This window comes from Miniopterus natalensis, chromosome X (genome assembly GCF_054644295.1).
Source record: "Miniopterus natalensis isolate mMinNat1 chromosome X, mMinNat1.hap1, whole genome shotgun sequence".
In the NCBI taxonomy this organism is placed as follows: domain Eukaryota; kingdom Metazoa; phylum Chordata; class Mammalia; order Chiroptera; family Miniopteridae; genus Miniopterus; species Miniopterus natalensis.
Window position 1 is genome coordinate 23,439,917 of NC_142103.1, and position 21,600 is coordinate 23,461,516.

At 35.2% G+C, this 21,600-nt stretch overlaps 1 protein-coding gene across 2 annotated transcripts in view; it reads left to right on the top strand.

The window, feature by feature from the left end:
- ACSL4 (acyl-CoA synthetase long chain family member 4) overlaps positions 1–20,864 on the top strand; it is a 73,507-nt gene extending 52,643 nt beyond the window's left edge. For both annotated transcript variants that reach the window (XM_016198310.2, XM_016198329.2), the window contains 8 exons: positions 2,103–2,174; positions 4,573–4,712; positions 5,489–5,661; positions 7,713–7,787; positions 10,061–10,252; positions 11,821–11,935; positions 13,268–13,425; positions 18,002–20,864. In XM_016198310.2, coding sequence (XP_016053796.1) covers positions 2,103–2,174; positions 4,573–4,712; positions 5,489–5,661; positions 7,713–7,787; positions 10,061–10,252; positions 11,821–11,935; positions 13,268–13,425; positions 18,002–18,159 — 1,083 coding nt within the window. In that variant the 3' untranslated portion in view covers positions 18,160–20,864. The remainder of the gene's footprint in view (positions 1–2,102; positions 2,175–4,572; positions 4,713–5,488; positions 5,662–7,712; positions 7,788–10,060; positions 10,253–11,820; positions 11,936–13,267; positions 13,426–18,001) is intronic.
- Positions 20,865–21,600: the final 736 nt, after the last annotated feature.

Here is a 21,600-nt window from a genome sequence, read left to right on the forward strand (position 1 = left end):
GGGGATTTAGATGTAAACTTAAAGTGCACACACCTTAAGAGTGAGCACTGCTTGATTAAATTTAATATACACATACGTATATAGACCTCTGTGATGATCACCATCTAGATCAAGGGGGGTGGAGGGAATAACATTTCTAGACTCTAGAATGCCCCTGTGTCCCTTCCTCATCATTACCACTATCCTACCCCCAAGGATACTACCCACTATCTTTTAAGTGGCTTCACCATGAGAAAATGTTCTGTGTTCCAAATAATTACCTATTTTGTACTTTAAGGACCACATCTTCTTTATAAGATGGAGAGCTTGCTGTATTTCACCAAACCACTCAGCTAAAAATTCACGTTTAAAATCCACTAGAATAGTAATGGATAAAATAAGTAAACTGTCAAGTAAACTGATAAACAAGACTTGATCTAGTGAAGTAGTAATAGACCTATGAATGAGACTGGGGCTTAAGTTATTTTTAAAATTTAAAGAAAAACCTGTGATGATTACATTTGATGCAGTGTAGTGAGTCTTTCTTATGTTCGGAGATGTTTTCAAAACAGCTTATGATGTTTCAATAAGCTTTGCATATGATTTCCACCCCAGCAGGGAAGTACACAAAACCCTTGCTTTCACTGCGTTTCTGAAAACAATAGCCTCACTGTGGGGATCAGGGCAGCCGGAGTCTGTTACTGGTCTCACTTCATTCATGCTGTCTCTCAGGCCAAGCAGTACATTAGAATCCTGTTACAAAACGGTCAGGGCCACTCATACCTACTTTTAAAATAAACTTTATTATAAAGAGTCTCAATCTGACTAGGAATCAAAAACCCAGGAGTATCCCTTATGTAGGAAATCAGAAAAAGGTGGGAGACCAGAGAGGCCATATTGGAAGCTAGCAGATGACAGTGATGTTGTCAAAACTGGGGTTACTGTGATCACAATAAAGACAAGAACTGAAATATTACTGAGAATTATAAAGAAAGCCAAAAATGACTCCTTGTGGCTACTGATATCCTGGAACTGCTCTCTATAGCAAAAACTGGTCAGCAGCATGTGGAGATCAGCTTGGATTTGAAGGACATTAGAGCCCATCTTGTTCTCTACAGAACAGCCCTCTGTGTGTGGTGTGCATGTGCGGGTGTAGCTTTTCACTTGCAAACTTGCACACACTTGCACGTACGTGAAACACAAGGAATAATTTTATTTCCTCTGTCTTAAAGAAAAGTAGGATAAAAGCTATCGAGTTCTACCAGCAGAACCTTCTATGTGGCAGAGCTGGTGGTACCAGAGGATCCCACTGCTTCTGAAGAGCTGTTGTTTTTTTTTTTATTATTGTTAAAAATATCACAGATGTCCCCTTCTTTCCCCCATGAGCTGCTTTTCTTACTGCCTATGTTGGCCATTGCTAGCACGTGATGCAGCTAAACTTACTAACTGCATTATAGCAGATTCTTATTTTTGTCTACCTCTTTCAGTGAGCGACTATCAGTTTTTCTACCTTCTGCTCTGACATTTGAAATATTAGATAGTATTTATGTATATAAGAAAGAAAAGAAAAGAATAGAAAAAAACATATACACACATTTACAAATATATGTGCATGTCCCCACATGGTCACTGCCAGTGTCTTCAGTATTCTGTCAACCAAAATGTTATCAAATTAGTATTTCTATGTGTTAATTCATGTTCATAGCAGTACTTTGAGATGATGATTTTGCCTTTTAGTTAATCAAAGTTAAAATTATCTTCAGTTTTGTTTTAGTGTTTGATCTACCTTAGTTGAGGGGTTTTGTCTCGTTGAAAAATGTATGGTCAATGCTGTATTTGATGGTAATGTTGTAAGAATGCTTGATTTACCAAAATATCCCCTTCTCCTACATCATAGTTTCTACTCTAGGCTGAAATGTGCTAGAAGAAATAATCTGTGGGATAAAGCACTAAAGCACTTAAACTTCAGGCTCAAAGGTTATGATAGTTTTAACCAATAACTCAGAGCAGTAGATCAAATTCCATGTGTAAATTTCTGCCTTTGTTATTGTTAACACTTGAGTGATAACAGTTTCTTGCTAAGAGTAGTTGCCCTAATCCTATTTACTTACTCTCTAATGTAGTCCAGCAAAATTAAAAAAGGAAGTAAAGGAGACTGTAGTGTACTGAAGCCTACGCTCATGGCAGCTGTTCCGGTGAGTGCAGAGTATAAATGGCATTTGTTGCTTGCAATGTAGACTTTTTAAAAAGTAAAACACTTAAGTATTTGTGTGCATTTTGAGACATTTTTTCTTTGTGTGTATTATGGCAAATATGTTCCTTAGAACCTTAGATAAGTATTGGGAGAGATGAAGTCAAAAACTTCTGAAACGTGTAGCTGGTAGAGTTTGCTGATACTTGAAAATTAGATGCTGAAAATGACCAAGTTCAAATTACCTAGAGCAGGGGTGGGGAACCTTTTTTCTGCCAAGGGCCATTTGGATATTTATAACGTCATTCGAGGGCCATACAAAATTATCAACTTAAAAATTAGCTATGAGAAAAGGTCCTAGATTTATTGAATTTCAAGTCCTGCCTGCGGTTGCCTTGGCAGGGCCAGACCAAATGATTTCACGGGCCTTATATGGCCCTCGGGCCAGACGTTCCCCACCCCTGACCTAGAGTGAGGATTGGTCATAATACTTTAAAAGTAGAATATACTCTAAAGATCATTTTGTTTAGTCACTTAATTTATAAAATGGGGAAACCTATGCCATCCTGGAGAATGGAAGCAGCATATCCAAGGTTACGGAGCTGGTAAGTGGCAGAGTTGAGTCTAAAATCCAAGCCTCTTGACCCTTATGATGACCTAGAAAGCTGTCATTTGAGAGCTCCCAAAGAAAAATGTTTAATTCTCCTTGTTCAAAATCCTTATGTGAAGTGCTGCCCTTTATATAAATAAGATGTTACGTTTTATAGTCTCATAATGACAAATTCTGAAATATTTAATGCAATGTTTCAAACGTGTATAATTAAACATATTCTACTACTTTTAGGCTTTGAAAATTCCAGTGGGGCTGGGTATCACTACTGCTTGTATTATGATCAGACTTTAAATCTTATCCCAATATCTTTCACAGAATTGTCTTTGCACATGGAGAGTCTAAGATTAGATAATGCAATGTTCAGTGTAAGTTTTTCCAAGAATTAGAGATGGAAGATACTGTGGGGTTTTTTTCTTTTAGCTTCTAATTACAAAATTACCAAGTAACCAAAGAATTAGAATAAGTCAGAGCAGCATTTGCCTTTTTACTTAGAGGTGCTGTAGAATTCAGCAAGTTTACAAACTAAAATGTTGCTGATAATAGGTAGGGTAGTACTTACTATGTTCCAGGCACTGTGCTAAGTGCTTTATTTAGGTAGATTATCTCACTTAATTCTCCCTAAAATTCTGCTAGTTAGGTCTTGTTATCCACATTTTATAAAGAAAAATATTTGCCTAAGGTCACACAGCCCATAGGTGGTAGAGTTGAAGTTTGAACTCTACCAATCTGATCCCAGAGTCTTAACCACTATGGCTATCCATTTAAGAATGTTTTTGTTGTTTTGTTTTGGGAAATAGTATGTTAGCTTTATTATCCAAAGTACAGGAGCCGCTCCTAATAAGCCCTATCAGGGAACATAGTTAGGGAGTGGGAAGCCTGAGAAATCTAGGAAGTAATGTCTGAATTTAGGCTTGAAGGATAAACAGGAGTTAGATGATATGCTGTGTATTTTGCAGTTGCCCATTGTCTATTCTTCTTTACTTTGTGGCTTGGGAAGCTAACTTCTGTGACCAAATTACCAGGGCCTGCCTGTCTTCTGATTTCTGGCTGGGTTCAGCCAATTGTTGGTGCTCATGAGAGATCAGAGGGTAGGAAGTGTGAGAGAGGGATCTGCATACTTACTGTCTTTGCTCCTTCCCTACTGGGCTGCAGTTTTAATTGGGCAGCCTCTTTCCCATTTTGTTTGTTTTGTTTTGTTTTTTATTTTGTATGTATTAGCATGAGAGCCAGTTTATCCCAAACCTAGTCCTACCTCTAATTTTCCAAGGAGCTGTGAACAAGAATCCTGTTCCTTTTTGTTTTCTAAGCTTCTATTAAAATGGAATAGAAATGTCTAAGTTACAGGGACATAAGAATTTTAAGAAACTATAAAGCTCTCTGACATGCTGTAAGAGTCAGAAAGTACTAGTAATAAAGAGAAAAACATTAGGATTAGAGTCAGCATAGTTGGACGTTTTGGCACTATTTGATAATAAGTGAATATATTTGAAAGAATGGAATTTTGAAAAATTACCTTTATGTGAGAGGTGAATATTTTTAATCTAATTAACATTTTTAAAAATTTAAATGAATTCAGTGTATAGACCTGAAGAGACCCCTATACTTGTCTTTAGTTTTTTTGAAATAGGAGACAAGTCAGTGAAATTAACTATGTAATAAAGTAAATATATTTATTATACTAAAGATAATATTAGCATAAGATGTTGTAAATAAGGTATCTTCAACTAAAGACTGTCTCAGTGTTGGTGTAATTTTTTTCAGATTATTGAATATTTTGCTTACCTTATAGGAAATCATGGATCGAATTTATAAGAATGTTATGAGCAAAGTCCAAGAGATGAATTATATTCAGAAAACTCTATTCAAGATAGGGTATGATTACAAATTGGAACAGATCAAAAAGGGATATGATGCCCCGCTTTGCAATCTGTAAGTACATTTTATAGACTATACTTTGAGTCTTTTTATCTTTTTGTGTTTTTACCTCTGGAAGATAAATAAGTAAATGGCAACTTAATTTGATTTAAGCACCACCAACATGATCATAAGGTTGAATTTTTTTAATTTACTTTTAAGTCTCATTGCTGATATAGCAAGCAGAGGACCTTGGCAACTTAACAAATTTTAATAATTGAATAAATATTTGAGATTTAATTATAAAACTTGATCTCATGAAGAAAAACTAGAATAGAATTTTGAATCCATGAAAATTGAGTTTAAAAACAGTGTCATTTCTAACTTTTAAAAAGTGATTTTCAAGATTTATTCTGCATGAAGGTTTCTGATTTATTGTTTTCATAAAATAGTGTAGTAAGTATGTGACTATAACAGTTATTTTAAATGCAGTGCTGGGGCATGGAGATGGGGAAACGTTTTTCATTGGAAGGGAGACAAGCTAGATGACTAAATGTTCCAAAATAACTTAAAATAGTATTCCTTTGACATCATTTTCCTTCATTTACTGTGCATCAAAGCAATTTCCCAGCACTGCATTTTGTTTTGGTATTTTTTTTTTAAAGAGTCTATGTGGCATTTTTTCAAGGTGTTATTCTTTGTTCCCTTGTTACCCTCTCATCATCATCATGGTTTTGAAATTTGGATGTCTCAACCAAGCTTGAGAAACCTTTCCCAGAGCTTATAAAGTAGCATGTTTCCAAGAGTAATGTATACATGGACTACAATAATTTGCCCCTCATTTTATTAAGGATACTATTTAAAAAGGTGAAAGCTCTGCTAGGAGGGAATGTCCGTATGATGCTTTCTGGTGGAGCACCGTTGTCACCTCAGACACACCGATTCATGAATGTCTGCTTCTGTTGCCCAGTTGGTCAGGGTTATGGATTGACAGAATCGTGTGGTGCTGGGACAGTTACTGAAGGTAAGCATTTTTTAATATGGCAGTTCTATATTAGTTGCTACTCATAAAGTCCATTTATGCTACCTTTGTGAGCCATGGTCATATTATACCTCATGAGTAATATCAGGATTCAGTGCAAATTTACATAGTTTTAGTTTTAGAAACTTTTAGTTCAGTATCATAGGTACCCTTATTTTTAAGCCTTGTAAATATGTATTTATGCCACATTGTCAGTCCTCAAAATTCTGTCACCCTGGTCCTATGACCTTTTCTTTCTAAATGATCTCTTCTTTGGACAACTGCTCCCTTGGAACAGTACCACTTTTTTTTTTTTTTTTTCTGCCTCTGAATCTATATTCCTGCCCTGACTTCTTGTTTGTATTCTCTCCTGTTATTTTCAACAGCATATAGCAGTTTTCTTAACTTGGACACTACCGAAATTTTGAACCAGATAATTCTTTATTGTTGGCAGTTCTCCTGTGAACTGTAGGATGTTTAATGGCTAGATAATAGTAGTAACCTACTTCCCCCAGTTGTGACAATGAAATATCTCCAAACATTGTCAAATATACTCTGAGGACCAAAATCACCCCAGGTTCTGAAACAATGGCTATAGTAATGTTTGTGGATTATCCCACTTTTGCTTTAAACTCATTGTGTCCAAAATTGGACTCAGTGTCCAAATGCCATTATCCCAAACTGTCTCTTTGTTACCAAACTGTTTGTGACAGTGGTGTTACCATCCCTAAAGCCATTCAGACTTTGAAGTCCTCTGATTATTTTTAATATACTTAAATTTGATCAGATCTTCCCATTTCTTCATTGGATCACTCCCTCCCCTTCATGCCACCTTTGGCATCCAACTTTTATTACTTCATACTGTTCTTAGGTAACAGCCTTTCAATGGCTGTGTCTGCCTTTCAACATCTGGGTCTGACTCTAATATATAACTTCTGAGTCATCCTGTATACTTCTGTCAGAATCATCCACCTCACACATTGCTTCATACCTGGTGAGCCCAGCTTTCAAGACATCTTTAATCTGACACCACTGTACCTACCCATTGTTATTTTCCATTTCTCCCCCATGTGTATATACGCCTGGCTCTTCTCTCCAGACAAGCCAATCTTCTCACCACTCTTCATGTATGCATTCTTTATCTCGCCTCTCTGTATTTTCTGTTTCCTTCTCTTGGAATGCCCCCCTCCCCTTTTTTAAACTGGTCACAGCCATCTTCTAGTGTGTAACTCTTCAATTAAGTCTTCCCCAGCTATTTCATTTTACATAGGCCTTTCTAGTCTCTAAGGTCCTGTTGTGATCACCGTCAGTACCATGCAGTTTAGTATTTAAATGTACTCTGAACTGTTTCACGTGCATGTCTTCCCAGGTAGTTTGTAAGCTCATTGAGGGCAGGGTCGCCTTATTCTTACGTTGTCCTCACAATAGTTAATAAAATGTTAATTATATAATAGGCTGTCAATAAATACTTGATATTGCTAGTAGTAGTCACAAATTACAAAATGATAATAGCATCATCATCTTTGATAATAGCAGCTTACATTTATTGAATGATTTATTTTTACCAGGAAGTGTTAAGCACTGACCACGTATCATCTCATTTAATCCTCACAGCATGTTTCTATATGAAATAGGTTCTGTTACTATCCCAATTTGATAGATGAGAAAATGGGGGCTTAGAGAGGTTAAATAACTTGTCTAAGTTGTGCAGCCAATCAATGAGTGGTAAGGAAGGAATTCCAATCAAAATCTGTCTTATCAGAATCCACATAAATAATGGTGGAGCCAGCTTTCCTCCTTTAACAGATTTTTGTACTTAATTATCTGAAATGTAGCCATGAGAAGCAAAAATAATGTAACAACATTGGAATTGATTGCACTGTTGAAATGAAGCTGACATATTGAAAAATGATCACAGTTGGTGCTCCTCTCATTACATTCTCTTCTTTCGTCATCTTTCAGAATCTGGCTCTAGCTCCAGTATTCCTGTTATCACATTGGTGTGGGTCCGGAATGTGGTATGCTAATATCTTTGTTGTTTTCCCCCCTCATAGTTACTGACTATACTACTGGCAGAGTTGGAGCCCCTCTCATTTGCTGTGAAATTAAGCTAAAAGACTGGCAGGAAGGTAAGAATTTTATGGCAAGTGCTAGCGATTCTAGTTATGTTGCAAACCACTGTGAGCCTCATGACTTCTGTTTCTTTTAAAGTGTTAGGTTCTCTGTTGTTACTTGTTCCCTGTGCTTTCTTTTTCCTCTAACATCTGTAGGTTGCCAAGAGGAAAAGAAACTCTCTTAAATCTAGGCATGATGATTCTAAATTTGGGAATACTTGATGGTAAATGGGAAAAATTTTTAGTGGGGTAGCCCTGGGTTAGGGGAAGGATGTGTATCATTTTCAGGGGATTGAGTGATTAATCTCTTTCTCTCTCTCTCTTTTGCGTGCGCGTACGCACACACACACAACTTCTTAGATCCTGACCCAAACAAACATTTTCATAGGTGAGACTCAATGGTCCAGCTCTTTGTATAATTGAATTTTTATATGTAATTGCAAAGGCAAGCCACTTAAAGGAAACCTGCCCTTATAGACATTGGTGATAATCCTTTTCACAGATCCATTGAAGACAAAAGGAAAGCGCTTTATATCTTCCTATGATGAAATTGTGAAAAAATGTTAAACATATACATCAACTGCAAAATTAACAAATAATTAACAACCTAGTATTGCCAGATAAAGAAAGAATAATTAAAAAGCTTAAGGTTTTAAAAGATAATATACAGCTTGGGATGGAGCCACAAACTGAGAATTTAAAGGATCAGGACATCCCTTAGGTTGGTCAAACCCAAGAAAATGAATAGGCTTTATCTGACATAAACTTGAAGTTTCTAACAGTGTTATTATGTGAATTATCTTTGGTGCTTTATGGGCAAATAACCATTTTTAAAAATACCATATTGAAGAGCTAATTTCATTATCAAGTGTTTTACTTCGTGGGAATAAGTTCTTTCTCCCATGATAAGGCCCATCCAGTTTTTGAATGAAAAGCTGAAGAAAATAAAGATAATTTAGGGGTGGGCAAAAGTAGGTTTACGGTTGTAATACAAATAATACAAGAATAAACTCTGTGTTTTGCATACTTACAACTGTAAACCTATTGTATGTATCCTTGTATATTGGGCACCAGCTTCAAAATTGTTTTATGCCATGAGTTATTTATTAGGCAGTGTAATCAGAGAAACAAGGTATATAGTAAAATTTGATAAGAAGAATTTTGCCTTTAATTTTTATTTTCTGATTTCCCAGTATTGTGCTTCAATGTGAGTTTTGGGAAGTGGGTCCATTTTTGGATATGTATTTATCTGGAGTTTTCCTTGCTATGAAGGAAACTTTGCTTTAAGTAATAGGCATGATCTTAATGTTTTACACATAGTGGGTTTCATCTTCTTGAGATATTGAATGGTTTTCAATTTAAAGAGCATCTAAAAGCTGAAGGGAATACTGCTTTTAATCCTTTTATAACATAACATCTAATTAGCGTATCAGTTTATAAATTCAGATTTTTGTATATTTTCCTTAGAGTAAGCTTTATTCAGTAATAAACAGGTAATAGTGATTAAATATTTTAATATTATCAGTTCAGTGTTTTAAATTTTAATTAAAACAATATATCTTTATTGATTTCAGAGAAAGGAAGGGAGAGGGAGAGAGAGAGAGAGAAACATCAATGATGAGAGTCATAGATCGACTGCCTCCTGCACGCCCCCGAATGGGGATCAAGCCCACAGTCCGGGCATGTGCCCTGACCTGAAATTGAATCACCATCTCCTGTATCATAGGTTGATGCTCGACCACTGAGCCATGCCCAGCCGGGCTAGATTTTAATTTTTAAAGTTATGACTGGCCGTAGGCAAAATGAAGAAAATAAAATTTCTCTCCTGTTTCCCATGGCTTCCCTTTCTCACTTAGTGGTATTTCCTTTATAGGCACTTACTACCTGCTCCCTTTGATTAAAACTTCCTTAGAAACTATCTGAAATGCATTGTTATCAGCATATTAGTAATTTACTTATAACAACTTCCAGTGTTGCCCATCTTGGGAACAATATTATCTTAATAGATCTCAGTGTATCCTAAGCTTTAATGATATACTAAGTGTGAAATTTTATGGTCATGGGAAGGTTTGGGTAGGTGGTAATTGATGGTTGTCACTGAACCAGGTACTCCTGAAATCACAGTCATCCGCTATCATCACATAAGTCTGAGTAAATACAAACTGATATTCCCCCCTAAAGTGATGCACAGTTTGATCAGCAGGAAAATTTTTCCAAAGGAGCTTTCAGAAGTAATGAAAATAAGTTTTGTTTTAGAACAAGAACTAATTTGCTTTCATGACTTCCAGGCGGTTATACAATTCATGACAAACCAAACCCCAGAGGTGAAATCGTTATTGGTGGACAGAATATCTCCATGGGATATTTTAAAAATGAAGAGAAAACGGCAGAGGATTATTCTGTGGATGAAAATGGCCAAAGGTGGTTTTGTACTGGTGATATTGGAGAATTCCATCCTGATGGGTGTTTACAGATTATTGGTCAGTTTATTTCCTTTTTTTGTGGTTTTCTTTAGTTGTTGCACCTTCAGTGTATATGAAAGGTAATACTGATTGAGTCATTAATGGGGTTGATGGTTCCAATGGCTTAAACTTTGGGCAAGTTATTTAACTTATATCTGTGCTTTTCCATCTGTAAAATAGGTACAAGAATACTGACCTGGTATGGCTTTTGTTAGGATTAAATGAGTTGATATATGTCAAATGTTCAGAACAGGGAAGTCAGTGCCTCCATTTAAGTAAGTGGCAGTGGCCGCAGCAGCATTAGAGAGAGGGAGGATGGGAAGGAAAATAGCAGATGGGTAATAAGAAAACAAAAATGGCTCAGAAGAGGTATATATATATATATATATATATATATATATATTTTTGTCAACTGCATGAGGTTTTGTATAACCATCTACTCTAACACCCTATTCTATTTGTTCCTCCCCAATTATCCCTCCCCCCAAGAGGCAGTGTGGCATAATTTCCCTAGGGGCCATTTATATGGCTCTAACTAGCCCTCAACCTTAGGAAATTATAATATCAAATCCTCAACATTAATCTGTTCTTTTAAGAAAGTCAATTCGTTTGGCACTGTCCTTTTTGAACCTATTGAAATAGAGTTGTAAGTTCAAAAAGCTACCCAAAATGGCCCTTATGCTGTTTACTTTAATCAGGCAAAAGTTAAAATAAAAATTTGACTAGCTCATAAGGACCACTCGGTAGGGTCTTTGTCTGGTCCTTTTACAGCCATAAAATTTCCTCAGTCATATTTCTAGTGATCCATTTAAATCTGTCTTTCGACCCATATGTGACCTGAATATAGTTAAAGATTTCCATGGAAATTTGACTTTTTATCTAGAAGTTTGTTCTGCTGGGGAAATTTCTATGAAACATGGCTCATTCTATAAGCAATACCCCCCTTTTTGATCCTTTATTGCACTGGAATCAAAGATTGTTTCTTTTGGCGTGTACAGTGGGTTCCCAGGCTATGGGTAGGCAAGTCAACACTCACATGAAGGCCATAAGGCAACCTGATGATTATTCATGCTGTGCCATCGTGTGCCAGCACACTCTTAGAGCACTGTCATTTTAACAAGATAATGTCACATATGGACAATGGGGAACTAACATTTGTTGACCATGTTCTCTATGCCGGACATTGTACCGCATGCCTGTATAAGGTAGGCATCATTATCCCTGATAAAATTGAGGGTTGGAAAGGTCCACTGACATACCCAGGATCACATAGCTAGTAACGGGCAGAGTTACCATTCAAGTTTAATGCTCCAAAGTTCTGTTCCTTCTATTAACTTTGTTACAGTGTTTAAGAGTATGAAATATTAAAGCTTTCAGTATAGTGTGCAACATTTTAGCTTATACTTCTTTATTTTAACTAGGCATTTTCTTAACTGACATGTATAGGTAAGCATTATGCATAGCAAGATTTTAGAGAAGAATCTTTGCACATAAATATTAAGGCAATGAGATTAAAAGAAAATCATAATTGTATAGACCTTAATAAAATGGACTATGGATAACTTAACATTCTTCATGACTCACAGATCGTAAGAAAGATCTGGTAAAGTTACAAGCAGGAGAGTATGTATCTCTTGGGAAAGTGGAAGCTGCATTGAAGAACTGTCCACTTATTGACAACATCTGTGCTTTTGCCAAAAGGTAATTTTTAAAGTTATGCTTGTGTTTCATATACTTACAGTAAAAGGATAATTGGAAAAATTTTGATTATGTATAATCATAAGGGAAACATGAAACTTTCATCACAGTTGGGGAATGTTATACATTTCTGAACATTCTTGAATTCAACAGCTTGAAAATTATTTGAAATAATTCAGATAATTTGACTATTAGACCCCTACTGTGTCTTGCTAAATACTTAGCTATGCCACAAAACTCATTTCATTTAACTTTAATAACAACTGAGACTTAGCATAAGTGGTTTTTCCAAGAAGATAACACAGCTATTACAAGTTTTCCAAATAAAAAACCTGAGATATTGAACCATTTTCTTTATATTTTAATATGTGTTATTTTTATGGGCTTTATTACTTCCTTTAAAAATTAATTCTAAAAAACACAAGACAAAATTTAGCATCTTAACCAATGCTAAGTGTACAGTTCACTAATGTTAAGTATATTCACCCTGTTGTGCAACTAATCTGCAGAATTTTTCATCTTGGAAATCTCAAACTCTATATCCATTAAACAATCCCCATCCCTATCCCCTACGCCCTGCCCCTGGCCACCACCATTCTACTTTCTGTTTCTGTGAATTTGACTATTCTAGATACTACATATAGATAGAATCATACAGCCCAGTCAGGCGTGGCTCAGCGGTTGAGCATCAACCTAGGATCCAGGAGATCACGGTTTGATTTCCGGTCAGGGCACATGCCTGGGTTGCGGGCTCGATCCCCAGTAGGGGGCGTGCAGGAGGTGGCTGACCAATGACTCTCTTATCATTGATGTTTCTATTTCTCTTTCTCCTTCTTTCTTCCTCTCTCTGCAATCAATAAAGGTATATTTTTAAAAATTTAAAAATTTTAAAAAATCATACAGTATTTGTCTTTTTGTGACTGACCTATTTCACTTATGCTTTCAGATATATACCCAGATGTGGAATTACCAAATCATATGGTAGTTCTACTTCTATTTTTTGAGGCACCCCTACACTGTTTTCCTTTCCATGTGGATATCTAGTTCTCTCAACACCATTTGTTGAAGAGACTGTCATTTTCCCATTGAGCGGTCGTGGGACCCTTGTTGAAGATCATTTGACCATATATACAAGGATTTATCTCTGGGCTCTCTGTTTCATTGGTTTAGATTATCTGTCTTTATGCTAGTACTATGGGCTTTATTACTTCTTAATGACACTGTAACAAAAAGAAATATGCATTTGAAATTATTTTGTAATGTACTATTTCATTGAAAACTTTACAAATACTTGTTCTAGTATTTTAATTTCTATTTTGTTTTATATTTTTTTAGTGATCAGTCCTATGTGATTAGTTTTGTGGTTCCTAATCAGAAAAGGTTGACACTTTTGGCACAACAGAAAGGAGTGGAGGGAACTTGGGTTGATATCTGCAATAACCCTGCCATGGAAGCTGAAATACTGAAAGAAATTAGAGAAGCTGCAAATGCCAGTAAGTAAGAAATTGCTTGACTTTAAGTCCCTTAAAGTCATTTAATGGTGTCTTATGCACTAGGTTCTTCAAGATGCTTATTTATTTGTTTTGTTTTAATAATAAAATATATGTTTTTTTTTAAACCTGCTACTTAAATATGTATAATGAATTTCTATGTTGGAAGGATTCTTAAATGTTATATAGTAGAATAATCTATTTATTGCATGTTGGAGCATCCCTGCTAAATGGTCATCTAGCCTGTGTTTGGAATGGTCCATCTTTGTTCATAACGATAGTTCATAATGATGTGACCTTGCACGTGTCCTTTATTGTTTATCATTGTGTATACTTACTTGGTGTGGGCCCTTTCAGTCTAGAGGTCTCTGCCCTGCAGTGCTGGGAAATATCCATGTATCATCTTTTGTTTGTTTGCTCTTCTTTCAGTATTCCCCTTCAAATTCTGTGTTTGTGTTTTTACCTGAGATTATTTTTATGTGGAGGTTGAACCCCCTGCTTTAATCCTCTAATTTTCTTCATTTTTCTCTTGTTTTCTATGTAATCCTTTGGGTTTATATTCTGGCAGCATCCTTAACTTTATCATCTTCTATCTTTTGAATTTCCAATATCAGAATTTTATTCCCCAGAGCTCTTTCCTGCTTTCTCAGTGTTCTTTCAGTACCACCCTGTTCTTTCATGTCTGCAGTCCATGTTTTTGTCTCTCATTCTTCTGAGGATGTTGAAGGGATTCCTTTTATGAAGTTTTCTTCTGTTATTGGCTATTTCCTCCAAGTTCCACTGGCTGCTTGCTTTGGTCGTGACCCTTCGTGTATCTGCTGATCCTTGTCCATTGACATTTGAGAATGAGATATTGAAAACCTGTTTGTAAATTTTACTGGGCTTCACTGAAAAGTTATTCAAATGTTAGTGTCTTGGGTCATTCCATTCTCAAAAGATTACTCTTCAGTCTCTTTTCTCGAGGTTATTAGCCTGACTGCCAATACTCTGGTAGCCAAATAGAGGAAATTGGAAAAGGGCTGATAGTGGGGTGAGTGAGTCTTAACATTGAATCCTTCTGTTTCCAGCTTTCTTCTCTCCTTCTGTTGTATCTATGTCCTTGAGCTCAGAATCTCTAGTTCAGGTTTTCCAAAAAGTAAACCTGTCTCTAGCCTGGTTGGGCAAGAGCAGGATGAAGGATAACTGTCCTCTGAACAGTGTACTGCTCATCTCTGTCCTCAGAGACACAAACTCAGGAGGCTGGTTTGCTTCTTGTGGACTTCTTGTTGGCAGTTAGTTTTTGGCTCTCTTGGCTCCCAAACAGTGATTGCTAATCCGTTGCTTTTGGTCCTCTAAAATTTCATTGAACTCTCTCACCCAGTGTCCTCTTTCTTTCGTTTCAGTTTATTTTTCCTTGTGGTTAATGCCTTTTTAATTTTTAAAATTATTTTAAGCTGTTTAAATGATTTTACAGGGGGAGCAGAGATGAACTGTGTCACCTTCATTTTTAATTGGAGGCCGTTAACCTAGTTTTAACCTTTTGTTTTTCCTCCTAAAAAAATAAAAGTATCATTTTCCTGATTGTAGATTATCTATATTCATTATAAATATTGGACAATGTAGAAAATTATATAAGGAGGAAGTAAAAATAACTTGATAGTAGTTGTCTTTGGGTGCTGACATTGCATTCTGGTATATATTCACCTATCAGCCTCGCCAATATTTTCCTAAGTCAGTAGATACATTATAATTTTTAATAACTAAATTGTATTCCAGTATAAATGTATTAATTTAAGTTCCTGTTGTTGGACTTTCCAGATGAGTTCCACTGTTTCCCTCTGACTGTAAACAAATATAACACTTATCTTATATACTCAGTTATTTTCTTACATAATTATTTTCTTAGTATGAATCTCTAAAAATAGAATTTCTGAGTCAAAGAAAATGTATATTTTAAAAGCTTTTTCTATGGTACCAAATAGCTCCTCTTTCCCCAGAAAAACTGGACTAGTTTATACTCTTGTCATGGATGCACGAGGACACCTATTTTTCTAACCAGGCTACTATTATTAATTTTTTAAATCAACTACTTAGGTTCCATTTTGGTTTCAAAATATAGATAGTAATATTAGTTAGAAAGCTGATGTTGGAAAACTATATTTCCTCAAAAAGAACATTCTTATAGTCAACTCTGGATACTGTAAAGTTATTTAAATAACATTTGCCTATTATAACCATAGAGACAGTGACTTAATTTTTTTCTTAATGATGGTTTTGTTAATTATGGTATTATTGATATAGCACACTTTTACTATCACCAGGCTACCAGAATTTTTATTGGTACAAATCCTGATTTTTTTCCTTTAAATGTAATATTTCAAAAACTTTCTCACCCAATAGGCTGTTATTCGTTGTCACTCTCTGAATGTACTCATTGAGTAGAATGTGACTTGAATAATTTGTCATTGCATATGTAACAGAGAAAAGCAATAATGGGGAAGGCAAGCTGTATCACAATCAGGTGGAAAAATCCAATAAAATTCTAAGACTCACTGGGCCCCCATAACTTTCCTGTGCTGGAACAAGGAATGAAATTCAACAAGTCATGATTTGGATAATGAACTAAACATGAGCTAAATGTATAAATCATAAGCTTTTCTGTGCCATAAAGATTTCTCTTGCCAGCTGTTTCCTTGAAATTATAATTTCAAGACTTATGCCAAAAAAGTATAAAATAGTCTTGATTGTATTCAGCTTATCTGTCTGAAATTACACATACTTCATAGCAGTCCTTTTCATGTTTTAAATATAAGTGTGAGGTATATGTCGTATCATAAGAAAGCAAATTACGGAATTGTTTCCAGGTGATTTGACAACTACCAAAAATTGTCCTTTGCTCTCACCTGCTGGTCACATTTTATAGAGTCCTAGGTAATTCAGATAAAAATGCCACCTTTAAGATCATTTTTGTTTTTTCTTTCCATTAATCTTGCCTACTTGTTGGCAGTTTATTCTGCTTATAGGAAACTGTGACTGCTCTTTACTCTTTGCCCTCTATAGCCTGTGGTACTAGATGATGTTTAGGAGTTCCCAAAACAAATCCTGTAATGTAGCCTTTTTTTTTGCTTTGAACAGGAATTTAGTTAATAAAGATTAACTATAGGAACTTTTATAAATGTGCTGAATTTGCTTGTGTGCAACTGAAATAATGTGCCTGCCTTGTCTCAATTTTGTCAGTGTTTCTGGAATAGAACCTACTTTTTGGAGCCAAATCTGTTGTTTCCTTGAGATCCAAATGTGACTTTGGGAGCAGATGAGCTTATTTCAGGCACCCCAGAGTAACTGGGCTGTAATATATCAACATGATTAATTTGAGCAACTTTTTGTTCCTTTACTACCTGTTCAGGCATTACTTTTGGGAAGTTGGTTCTAAGTAATTTGAAAGAGATTATTTTACACACTCAGCTTTATATTTTTCTCTCATTTTAATGAGAAACTCACTAATTCAACCAAGCGTTCATAAAACTCAGACTAGCAATAGGACAAAAACTTCCATACTTTGAGTTCTTCTGTACGTGTCACTGAAACCAAGTTTTCTAAAGTCACCTAGGCTGTTAGCAGTAGTTTTTAACATACAGATGTTTGCTGCTTCAAAACTGCTGTTTTAAATAATAGCATATAAAATGAAGCTCATGTGTAGATTCACATTACTGTTAATAGGCCTTCAGAATTTTAAGGATGAGCTTGTATTAATAACAAGTAACTTGATGAAATGTAATTTATTGAATTTAAAATTATTGAATACTGTATTGATTGCTTCTATGGCCTTATTTTCTTACATTTCTTTCAACATGTTGAGGTGTCTATCTCAAATAATGTATATGCTGCATCTTATACCACTTAAAAGTATGAAATTCACAATCCCCTTTTTGATTCTGATTTGAATGTGTAATAAAACTTATGAAGAACAGCTATCTAGGGGCTTACTTTTCTGTAGGATGAATTAATAAATATGTATGTATTTATTGAGGGCTGTCAGTGTAGCCCTATGGATGACAGCGAGCAAAACAAAGACCCTGCTTTCATGGAGCTTACATTCTAATAGGTGACACAAATATATAATGTCTTGAGTGGTCACTTTTTTTTGAAGAAAACATAGTGTAAGAGGCTATAGAGAGACAAGAGGACTTCTGTTTTGTTAGGAGTGGTCAGGGAAGTCCTCTGAGGAGGTGGCATTTGAGCAGACATTGGGATGAAGTAAGGAAGTGAACTGTGAATCTACAAGGGGGGAGACCATCCCAGGCAGAGGGAACGACAACTAGAAAGACTCTGAAGGGGGAGGGTATCTACATATATATTAGAATAAAAACTCCATAGACCAAAACTGTCCAACTGAAACAATTTATATATACTTTGAGAAACATAAAATGAAATTGTAAGATAGTAGTATCATTAATTAACAAACATACAATTAGTTTGCCTCATCACCTGTATCATCTAGGTAATTCCTGCAAAATCCATGTTTTATTAACTGTTTCTCTCCCACTCTCCCCACTTTCCCACCCCCCTACACCCTGCACCTGCCCCCTTCTCATTTCAGTGAAGTTGGAGCATTTTGAAATTCCAATCAAGGTTCGCTTAAGCCCGGAGCCATGGACCCCTGAAACTGGTTTAGTCACTGATGCTTTCAAACTGAAAAGGAAGGAACTGAAGAACCATTACCTCAAAGATATCGAGCGAATGTATGGGGGCAAATAAAATGCTGCTCTCTTTACAATTGTGCAGGAGTGGCCTGGTGGTTTTTCAGTTCTAGAGTTTTAAGCTTTGTTGGAATGTAAAGTATATCATTCTAAAGACATGATGTAATAAAAAAACACCAAAAGTGATTAAAATAATTGTTGAGTCAACTTTAACTTAGTTTTGCATAGTTCTAGTGAAGCTGAAATTGAAAAATTGTTTCCCTTTAGCTGTGTTATTAATTTTAGAGTAAAAATTCTGTTTTTAAAAATTAGCCTAAGACACTTGTTTTTATGAGAAAACTATTTAATGTTGAACAAAATAAATTGGAGTTGGAGTAGAATGTAGTTTGAGGAAATTTGCAGCTTCCAATGTTTATTGTCTTCCTAGTTCAGGAGAAGCTTAAAAATATTAAGCATGACAAAAAAATATGTATTAACACTACTCAAAGCAGAAGTGCTACAGGCCTTTTAAATTCTCTTCCAACCATTTATCCTGAATGGGAAATTCAGTCATAATATAACATCGAAAATCAACACCTTGGAAACCATTTTAGGATTTATAATTGTTGCATAGGTTAGACATAGAATTATTGTATATTGTGAATAATTACAGTGCCTGAAGAATAAAACAACATAAACACACCAAAAATACCTAGTAATGTATTTAAAAGGAAATTGAACTGTTTTTTTTTGAAACTTGGAGGTCTAAAATCAGTAACTGTAATTATTTGAATGACTTAAGAGTACTTAAGTATATTTGAAAAAATGTTGAAAATCGCCTTTCTTTGTTTGTTCAAAATAGAAGACTGAGACCAAGAGTAAAATGATAGGTAGTTAATCAAATTTTATTAGGAAGCATTTTGTCTGTTAGAAAAGATGAAATTATAAGTGCTTACAGTTATGACTCTTGCATAGCACTGAACCTGAGAAAGGATTTAGACTCTGAATTTATCTTTGATAACAGGGACTTATTTTAAAATGTGTTCATATTAAATTACACTTGTAGTATAAGGTCTGTTTGCAGTTCTCACTGGATTCTTGAGCAATAGTTTGTACTTCAGAAAGCCTTTCATTTTGCTTTAATTTTATCAAAGCGGGTTATGACTTCCCCAATATCTTATTTGAATCTATGAATAATTAATTAACTTGCATAAGTTTGGGGATGTTAAAGGGAAGAACACACTGTTACCACTTTTTTCCTGTTTGTGAAAAGAGTTTAGAAACTGGAAAATGCTGGATTCGGGAGAAGGGAAGTTACTCAGTAAGGGACTGATATTTATACAGTAACTAGGCGTGTGGGCTTCTTTTTGAATTTTAATTAAAATCAGGGATTATATACCCCTGATAGATATTCACACTTGAACCATAGTTACTGTAAACAGCAAAAATTCCTAATACTGTTACTCTTTGCACTTTTTTCTTAATCATTTTATATATATACATACATACTTAGATGTGTATATATATATATATATGTTGCTTATATTGCTTTGTACAGATGTGGGCCACCACTGCAACAAAATACATTCTTTTTGCTCTAAAATATTTATAAGGAAAATATTTAAATGTTATGTATATGGTGGTAAAAAGGAAAAAATCATCTGGTGTTATAAGCAAGAATGAAGGTTTTTGTAAAGATTTCTGTTCAGTGTTCTGCATTGTAAAATTTGAGGCAAGTTCTCCCTGTAGTTATGTATATGTGAGTATTCTCATTCTTCCCAACTTGCCTTTGAGGAGTGACGAACCATCATTATCGAGTAGACTACTACTCAGCTTCTACTGTTCCTGGCCCACTGTTGGTCCTTTAAAGATGGTTTCCTTAGACTTTTTCAATATGTGACTTTCCCCCCCATTTGGAATGGTGATTTTAAATGTGCAAGTGCATGCATATTCAGATATTTGCACCCCCACCCACTTCCATCTCCCGAAAGCTAGAACACTGCCAACTAATCTGTTGTATAGGTCCTTTAGAGACACGTAATTAACACTTAAGGTCGGGTGCTGCTAATTCTTTGCGAAAATCCAAATATTGTTAAGGGACCAGGGAGATGCCACTACCCCCTGATTTTTCATTAGGAAATATACATATTTATGTAAACAGATCTTTCCATATTCATAGTGACTTTTCAAGTACTTGAGTCTAAAGATTTTGATCCTACATTTCTATACGTGTTTAAATCATTCACTGTTCCTACATGTCAGCCATTCAAATAAAGTGTACTTTAAAAATTTACTACAGTTATGTGCATTTCTAAGTCAAACACTTGTGAACTTTGCTGTAATTTCTTGAAAGTATCTTGCCTCCTTGATATTTGTATTGATTCTTTTTTTTTCTAGAGTGGAGATATAATTGTATGGTTTTTCAGAACTGAGATACGGGTGAATGATTTTAAAAGTCAGAAGTTAAGGAAAGTAATGTTTCTTTGGTCATAAAGGCTGATTAAAAATCCTCATCTATATTTTCTTGATAGCATAGGACAAATGTTTCTGAGGTAAGATGAAAACAGGTTAAAGATTGTGTGGTATTTGGGATTTGGAGAGAAATATTTTAATTTTCAAATGTAGTTACAAATTAGAATGAATTCATATTTGTACTTTCTGTTTAAATGCACGATTGCAGGATTGTTACTTAGATTTTTGTGTTTATTCTTGATGAAAAGCTCTGTTCTTGTTTTTAAGTTTGTACTCCAATCTCAAGAAATAAATCCACCCATGTTATCAAGCCTAATTTGTGCTTAATTATGTGCTGAGAGAAAAATCTGCAAGTTTGAAGAATATTAGCTAAACTTTTAGATACATATGTTTGAAGTACTTATGGAATTGCATTAAGTAGTTAACCTGGCTTGTATAAGATCCACCCATACTCCACTTTGTAGTATTTGAACCCAAAGCTGTTACTTTGATGCACTTCATAGAGTAGAACCCCTTTAACACTGATATTGTGAGACAAAACATAGTCATATTGTGTGGATTATTAATAGGTGCTAATAAATGATAACTGTTGCATTTAGCCTAATTAAAATTTATGGAGAAATTAATTTACCTGAATTATATGAAGGTGTATATAAAATAGTGTTAGAGCTCTGGAACCAGACTTCCTCAATCTATTTCCTGGCTTTGCCATTCACTGGCTTTGTGACTTTGGGCAAGTGACTTAATATCCCTTAGCTTCGTTTCTCCATCTGGAAAAGTGAGGTTGACTAATAATAGGATCTAGCTCATAGGATGATTGTGAAGTAACATGAGTTAATCAATATAAAGGGTTTAAAACAAAGTATAGTTATGTTAACTATCACCATCATCATCATTATTGTATTTAGACAGTATTCATCAGCCAGGTTGTTTAATGTACTGGCTAGCACACTCAGAGCCTTAAGGGATTTATTGCCTGCCACTGAAGACTTTGTAGAAAGAGTTCTGGTTTTAGAGGTGAGGAGACCTGGGGTCATTCTATCACTAG